The sequence below is a fragment of the Tursiops truncatus genome, chromosome 2 (genome assembly GCF_011762595.2).
Source record: "Tursiops truncatus isolate mTurTru1 chromosome 2, mTurTru1.mat.Y, whole genome shotgun sequence".
Lineage (NCBI taxonomy): Eukaryota > Metazoa > Chordata > Mammalia > Artiodactyla > Delphinidae > Tursiops > Tursiops truncatus.
Window position 1 is genome coordinate 28,503,686 of NC_047035.1, and position 8,520 is coordinate 28,512,205.

At 38.8% G+C, this 8,520-nt stretch overlaps 1 protein-coding gene across 6 annotated transcripts in view; it reads right to left on the reverse strand.

Moving 5' to 3' along the window:
- LIN52 (lin-52 DREAM MuvB core complex component) overlaps positions 1-8,520 on the reverse strand; it is a 120,845-nt gene that overhangs the window by 64,172 nt on the left and 48,153 nt on the right. Inside the window, exon 6 of one of the 6 annotated variants that reach the window (XM_019921241.3) lies at positions 6,929-7,062. The exons of the other annotated variants lie outside the window; for them this stretch is intronic. Coding sequence (XP_019776800.1) covers positions 7,043-7,062 — 20 coding nt within the window. The 3' untranslated portion in view covers positions 6,929-7,042. Of the gene's footprint in view, positions 1-6,928; positions 7,063-8,520 lie in introns of those variants that run through there. 6 annotated transcript variants of the gene reach the window in all.

Genomic DNA, 8,520 nt, shown 5'->3' on the forward strand with positions numbered 1-8,520 from the left:
CACCAAGAAAGTGGAGTGAAAAGAAAAGAAGCCTCAGTTCTTGATGACACCGTAGAGCTCCCCTTCCAGTCTGTACCTAACTACCTCCAGCCTTCCTTTTTGTGGGGAAAAAAGAAATTCTACTTTATGTAAGCCACAATTATTTTGGATTTCTTATTATATGTAGTTGAAACTCATTCTTTTTTTTTTGTGGTACGCGGGCCTCTCACTGTTGTGGCCTCTCCCACTGCAGAGCACAGGCTCCGGACGCGCAGGCCCAGTGGCCATGGCTCATGGGCCCAGCCGCACCGCGGCATGTGGGATCTTCCCAGACCGGGGCACGAACCCGTGTCCCCTGCATTGGCAGGCGGACTCTCAACCACTGCGCCACCAGGGAAGCCCCCGAACCTCATTCTAATAGACCTGATAACCACAATCTTTTATCCTATAACCTTGATAGTTAAGTTATTCATTTCAATGATGCCTTAATGACACTTTGGCAAACAAAACTGAAGTTTTATAATGCATACCCACTTCCACCTTAAATTGTATTCTCCTAGTCACAAGGGCTTAAAATCTTGAAATCATTTTGACTCATGTCTCTCCAGTCTATTACAATTTCATATCTATTTCCCCCCCGCAAATAACCTTCCTTTGCATTCATACCCTCCTATCTAGTACAAGCAGTTACTGCATTCTTGGACTGCAACAGCTTCCTAGCTGGTCTCTTAGGTCGACCCATCACCACACCCTTCAATTCTCTCTGGGGGTGGCTACCAGACCTTTGAAAATGATTCCTCAGACTTTCCACAATTTAGCTCCTCCTCACTTTTCCAACCACATTTTCTAGTACTCTAACCAATTCATACCCCCAAATTGCTTCTCAGTTGCAAGTGTCTTCTTTCCTCCCATATACAAACATTAGCCATTAATATTTGGAAGCCAAATAAGTAGCCATTTCTACTTAAGTTTCATCTCTTCCAAGAAGTGTTCCTTGAATTCTTACCTCACTTTTTCCTCTTTAGGAGTTTCCCTCAGAGAGGGAAGCATGGTGTGAGATGAACATGGTGTGACAAAGGCCAGGTCATGTAGAGCTGTAAGGCCACGTTAAAGGTTTTTTATTTTATTTAACTAAGAGCAATGGGAAGCCATTGATGGGTTTTAAGAAGGGAATAAGGTCACATGTCAATTTGTGTTTCAAAACTATTACTCTGACTGTGGAGTGGAGTAGTTATTGGAGAAAAGATCAATTCTACAGCTAATTCTGCTAGGGGAAGGGGAGAATACCAGAAATAGATTAAGGAAGCTGGATAAAGCAGGCTTGGTGTAGAGGGAGAACTTGAAACTCAATATTCTAGAGGAAAATGATAGTCATTTGAGTAAATATATGTTCTCCATAGGAAAAAGCTGGTGTGCAGAATTGAGATAGGAGCACTAAATGTCCTCCTATCAAGAATGTATTGGCATTTACAATGCCTTAACTTTGACTGAATCTTGGTTAAAAAAAAAGAAAGCTACACAAAATTTAGGGACAATTGAGAAATTTTCAATGTGGAAGGATATTAGGTATTTTGCAATGACTGTTAATTTTTCTTGGATGTATTAATAGCATTATTATTTAGGAAACTGTCCTTATTCTTAGGAGATGTATCCTGAAGTATTCAGGCGTAAAGTGCCTGATGTCAGAAACTTACTTCAAAATAGTTCAAGGAGGGGGGAAATAAATAAATAAGTAAATAAATAAATATTCCCATTATATATAAATATGGGGCACTCACTGGATGTTTAAAATTTTTTCATAATGAACTAGTGGAGGAAAAGAAGACAAGGGGATTTCTTCTTAAGCTAGTGGAGAGGGGCTTCTTTTCTGATGTACTCGTGGCATTGATACTCATTTACTTGGTAGTTTGAAACAAGTTATTTTTAACCTATAGCTCCAAGGAAGTCTGGGATCTTAAAAAAGTAAACCACCATAGGAGGATTTTCACCCAAGAATTATCCTTTCTACAAATATTAACAGATCAATACTCCAGCCCTGCCTTTAGTTTCAAGCCTGGCTACTCTTGGATTCCATTCTCAGCCTGATTAAGGAGAGGGAGGAAGACACTGCCTGAGCTTTTTCAAGTGTGAGACATGTTACTGAATCACTCTCCAGTGCCTATGTTTATTAAACCTTTAATACAATGTTACCAATCCCTGCTGTGGAGCCATTTCAGAGAATAGCAGGTATATAACTTAGTATTCAAATAATCTTTTATTGTGTTGCTCTTTTCTTTGTTAATGTCATTATCCTCCAACACTGTGAGACTGCTCCCTAATTAAACCCTTGTTTTTACTGAATTTGACAGCTGAGGGCAGCAGAAACAGAAGGAGATAACCATAAGCTATTTTCTCTTCAACCAGGAGAAAAATGCTTCCCCTGCAAAGCTAGAATACTACACTTTCCCCAACTATAAAATTATTTTGGGGGAGAAGACAGTCTTAGTAATAACAAACCTTTCAACCTGAGCAATCAGAAAGCTTATTTCTATAGTCAGACCTAGATGGACCTCTTATTCTTCTTTTGACTAATTGAGCAGGCAGGCATACAGATGAAACTCATCTCAGTCCAAACTTAATGTGTTTATAGTTGGGTTGCATAAAATGGATAAAAGACAAAAGAAAAAATAAAGGTCTACAGCAAAATGGATGTCAAGTACTCCCAATATGGCATTCACTAAAGAAAACAATTTTTTAAGTTCATAAAACAAAACAGGATGTTACAGCACCAAGTTAAGAGGATAACTCGAAGTTTTGTTTGGTTGGTTGGTTTAGGTTATTGTGCATGTTTGTTAAATTGGACCTAGTAAACCAAGTACTAGATGTTTTCCCAAACTAGAATTAGGTAACAATGTAACTTCACAAGCCGATTCCATGAAGAACACTTGCTTGGCATGATGGGAAAGAAGAAAATGAGTGGAAAAGGGTCCCTATTCTAACAGAGGGCAAGTTCACTAGCAGTAACTAAAGGGGTCTAAGTAGCTTATTCCTCTCACTCAAAGAAAGCAGTTTATCCCTCATTTGAGTAAGAAGAAACTCTATTATGGCAATAGGAGAGATAAAGAATTAAAACCACAGATAATTTCAAATTTCATTTTAGCCATAGTTTTCTCTAACCATACATTTCACCACAGCTTCTGGAAAAAAGCCAAACAATTATGTGTTATATCATCTCCTTTAATCTTCCCTCTCCCATCTACTGGTAGAAAGATGGCAAAAAGAATGCAAGCAGAAGAAGGAAAAGAAGTAAAAGGTGATAAAAGTTATCAACTAGATAACTCTTCATATTATCTGGACTCATGCATGGGCAGACTAAAGGTTGAGATTTATCATGCATCTTATCCTCTCTTTGTTAAACTGTACTGCCACCTCCTACCCTTTTAAACTACCTCGCAGAAGGTTTAGGATATGCAAGGACAGTTTTGATTCTTGAGGGATCTGCTCAAATATCAAATGTAAAAAAGAAAAGTATATGTTTGCTTCTCCATCTATTTTAAAAGGGCTTCTCTTAACTTCAGTTTCTTTTCACAACTGCTAGAAAAAAAGCAAACACTAGAGAATTCCTGAAGGGTCTTTAAAGACAGGAATATGAAGAATTTCTCTCTATTTTAAGACTTCCTTTCTCACGGCAAATGGTTGAGGGCACACCACCTCAAGCCGTCAGGAAAGAGCCATTAACAGTTGAGAATTAAGACATGGCAGACATAGTCATCATCAAATCTCTGGCTGGCTCCACTCTTGAAGAAGAGTGAATGTTCTAAAAGAGAAATTCCGTGTTTTAACTCTAAGAAAAGGAAAATGGAAAGAGGAAAAAAGACCGAAGTTTAATTATCTCAAGAGCAATAGAAAAGGAAAATCATCTTAAATGCGTTGTGTAAAATGAAGTTAGAAAGGATTTTCATATCTACCATATCAAAAAATAAGCTGCATTTTCACTTAGAAAATGGACATTGTACATGTTCTATTTTCAACAGTTATCCAACATGAAGTCATCTGACCTTAAACAAACAAACAAACAGGCAAACAAACAAGAGAGGCCAAGGTCCAGTATCAGTTCCTACCCACCATTCCTACCTAATCTCCCAGCAAGTTAATGCAAATCAAAGCAAGCACTTCACTGCTGCTGCTGGTAGTGAAGCCGGTTCCTTTCCCAAGAGAGGCCTGTAAAACAGGACAGTCACTGACAGCAGTACAATTACTGACACAGATACAGACTTTATGGACATGTTTATCTCTGCTGTAAATCTACACTCTCTCTCCACTCTGATTCACAAGTCATAAAGAAATTGCAGATAATGAAAAAGTTGGGGAAATTTACAGCATGTCGGAAACCTCAGACAGCCAGAAGAAATTAAAGAGCTGACTAGGGATAAATCACACAGGTACAATTAAAACTTCCCGTATACCTCCTTCATTTCCAAACTGAGGCACAATCCAATGGAGATGATGAAAAGTCATGACTCCTCAGGCTGTAATTATTTCTTAACTAACTGCATGTTAAAAATTAGCCAATTCACAGGTCATGTGTAAATGCTGATTTCTTGCTGCTACCTTGACTTCCTTTGCTCTCCACTAGAAGCACCCGCACAGCAATTCTGTCTGTAAACAGGCCAAATTGCAACAAGCAATAAACAGAAAGGTGATATCCCCTCTCCACTGCCATCTCTGTAGATGCAGGACATCTTTTACCATAGCCACTGTGGACTGAGCATTAAAATGAGAAAGTGGAGCTACAATGGATGAATGAAAGTGGAGGTTTCTTCTTCCCCTATAAATGACCATTCTGAAGGTTTCATTTGATCTCTTTTCAACATTCCAAAGGAGATGTTAAAGGACTATTATGTTTGATACTAGAATAGGAATTACTTCTGGTGATACTTGTTTGTTAATAGACTGAATTAGTGCTCTATTCTCTTTATGTAACCACCTTTGCATGAGCTTAAAAGTGGTATAGTTTTAGCTATACCACTTCCATCAACTACCCAACTCTGCTTTTTACATTCTTCTAGTGACAAAGGCTACAAGAGGGAAGGGAAAAACAAAAACAAACAAACAAAACGTGAAACAAAACCAAACCTCCAAACTTTACCAGAATCTAGAAGTCTTAATTAAACTTTAACACTTATTCCAATAAAGTAAATCAGAAAAATACCAAAGATAAGAAATAAGGGGCTTCCCTGGTGGCGCAGTGGTTAAGAGTCCGCCCGCCGATGCAGGGGACACAGGTTCATGCCCTGGTCCAGGAAGATCCCACATGCTGCGGAGCAGCTGGGCCCGTGAGCCATGGCCACTGGGCCTGCGCGTCTGGAGCCTGTGCTCCGCAACGGGAGAGGCCACAACAGTGAGAGGCCCGCATACCGCAAAAAAAAAAAAAAAAAAAAGAAAAAACAGAAATAAAGTCTATTTCTTAAATAATAAGCTTAATAGATCCCTACTGCTGAAGACTAGAATAATGTGAGTTAATTGTTGGTCCCTCTATTCAACAAGCCTATAAAATTCTCTGTGAAGAAAAAAATGATTCTATCACTTGCTGCACTCTTCCACTTTCCCCAACTTACTTACATAAAACTAGCAGGTTTAAAAAACATCAACCCAGGGCTTCCCTGGTGGCGCAGTGGTTGAGAGTCCGCCTGCCGATGCAGGGGATACGGGTTCGTGCCCCGGTCCGGGAAGATCCAACATGCCGCGGAGCAACTAAGTCCGTGAGCCATGGCCGCTGAGCCTGCGCGTCCGGAGCCTGTGCTCCGCAACGGGGGAGGCCACAACAGTGAGAGGCCCGCGTACCGCAAAAAAAAAAAAAAAAAAAAAAAAAGAATAAAAAACATCAACCCAAACACAAGATCTGTCTGGAAAGCAGAAACAGAGAACATAGAGTTTACCAACTAACTTCCACATAAATGAACGAACCAAGAGTGTCAACAAAGTTATACACAAGTCAATAGTCATCTTTGTACATCTCTATAGGACGGAGCCCTAACCAAATCAGCTCTAATATGATTTTGAAATTCTGTGCCCTGTCAAGAAATGAAGGTTAACAGGCTTTTTTAGAGATATGGAGGATGCAATTGACATGGTTTCGAGTTTGTTCCTATTTGACCCCTTGATGATTTTTTTGTGTGTGTGTGTGGTATGCGGGCCTCTCACTGTTGTGGCTCTCCCATTGCGGAGCACAGGCTCCGGACGCGCAGGCTCAGCGGCCATGGCTCACGGGGCCAGCCGCTCCGCGGCATGTGGGATCCTCCCGGACCGGGGCACAAACCCGTGTCCCCTGCATCGGCAGGCGGACTCTCAACCACTGCGCCACCAGGGAAGCCCCCCCTTGATGATTTGAGATCCATTTTACACTTCAGAGAACCCAAATGTCATTTTCAATTTATATATTAAGATTTTATTCTCTATGGAATAAAAATAATTCTAAGATGATACTAAGAGTTTCAACCCAGACATCACTACCATACAAAACTTAGGTCATATCTAGCTCATGGATCTCAATTCTATTCACTCAATAATCATTAGACATGGCTTCTAATCAGCTTTTGCTTACAATGATAAGTTCCTTTAGTTCACGGTCAGATTGGTGTCCAGTATCAAATAAGAACTACTAAACAGAGGCAGAGTTTTATTTACAAGCTCCTAAGAGGCAAATCATATTTTATCAAATGAGTATTTGAATGAAGCCAAGAAACAGATCTACTATGTAACTCTACTATCGACAGTTACTACTCTAAGAGGCAATATTACCCCTGGATTAAGAATCAGAAGACTTGGATTCTAGGCCATTTTGCAAATAACTAGGTGTGTGACTGGGCAAATCATTGAAGTTCTTTGAACCTCAGTTACCACATCTGTTCAAATGGGAATAACAGCAGAATAGTAGAGAGAATTAAGTGAAAAAGTACATGTAAGAAACATAGCAGGCTCAAAAATGTTACTTGCCTTTCCCTCTTCATGAGACATGATTCAGATTCCTGGTTCTGTCACTAATGAGCTGTGTGGCTGTCCTGAGGTAAGTCACCTAATATCTTTAGGCCTCTGTTTCTGCATCTGTAACATTAGAGCGTTGGGACTTGATGATCTCTTAGATTCCTTTCCAGCTCTAACACGCTATGATTACCAATTCTGTCACTAAATTTCTGGGTGACCAAGGTCTAAGTCACTTCATTTCTTTAGACCTCAGTTTCCTCACCTTTAAATACTGGAGGGTGAACCAACAGAAAAGTAGATAAGAACTATAAGGGGAAATTCATAAAAGGAGGAAAAACAAGTGGCCAGTAAACATAACTTTATTAGCAATCAAAGAAATACATATAAAAAATACTGAAACATAATTTTTCATCTACAAAATGCGCAAGTACTAAAAAGTTTCACAATATCTAGAGTTGGCTATAAGATGTAGGAATGCAAGTACTTTCATTTACTGTCCTTAGAAATATAATTTGGACTAGTCTTTCTGGAGGTCACTCTGGCAATATGTAAAAATTTTTAACGTGCCATTCACCTTGATCAGAGTAAAGGACGCTTTTCGCAGCATGATTTACCTTAGTGAAACACTGGAAAAAACCTAAATGTCCGTTAAAAGAGAATTATTGAAATACATTATAAATAATCATAAAATGGTATTCCACATAGTCATAAAACTGATGATTTTGCTGTTTTCATGGGTATTGAAAGATGTTCACAATGCACTAAGTCAAAAATGCAGGTTGTAGAAAAGGAATAGCATGATGCCATGTATGTAAAATATAAATATATGTATATGCATATATGTGTATGTGCATGTATATGTGTATAATACCTCTTAGAAAGAAATGTTTGGAGGATTTGGAGGAGTGTTGACCAAAAAGTTAAAAGTGATTACTGTTTCAGGATGCTGTGATTTGGGGTGATTTTTGCTTTCTTTATATTTTCTACAATGAATATGTATTGTTTTATAGTAGGAAAAAATAAAGCTCATATTTAACTTTTAAAATACATATCACAAAAAAGATTCTATGACTCTTTAACAATTCTTTTCAGTTCGATAAGCAATATCTCTTGTTCTTATAGTCTTTGACATAAACCGTGTATATAGTTACATCATTTGCACTACAATCTAGCTGCTTTACTTAGACCTATGCTAAGCACTTCACTCACACCATTTCTAATGTTCTCTACAATGCTATACGACCATTTTTATTCTAAAGAAAACCCAGCAGAGCTTTTACATTTTAGAAGCTGTTTTTCCCCACACTAGATGTTATTTTGAAAAGAGTAAGACACTCCAAACTGAGATCTTTAAGGCCAGAAAACTCTCCTTACTTCTAAAAAAAAAAGTCATTGTGTAAATACAAACAAGTGTTATTCCTGGTTATCCTTTAAATCTCAGTTAGAAGCACTCCTAAGCTGACACATACTCAATATTGCTGAAACCCAGGCAACGCACCATTGTGGTATCTAACAAAGTACATTGGACAATGGGGGGTGAGATTTGGGCTGGTTATTTGTTGCAGGATGGCCTGCATA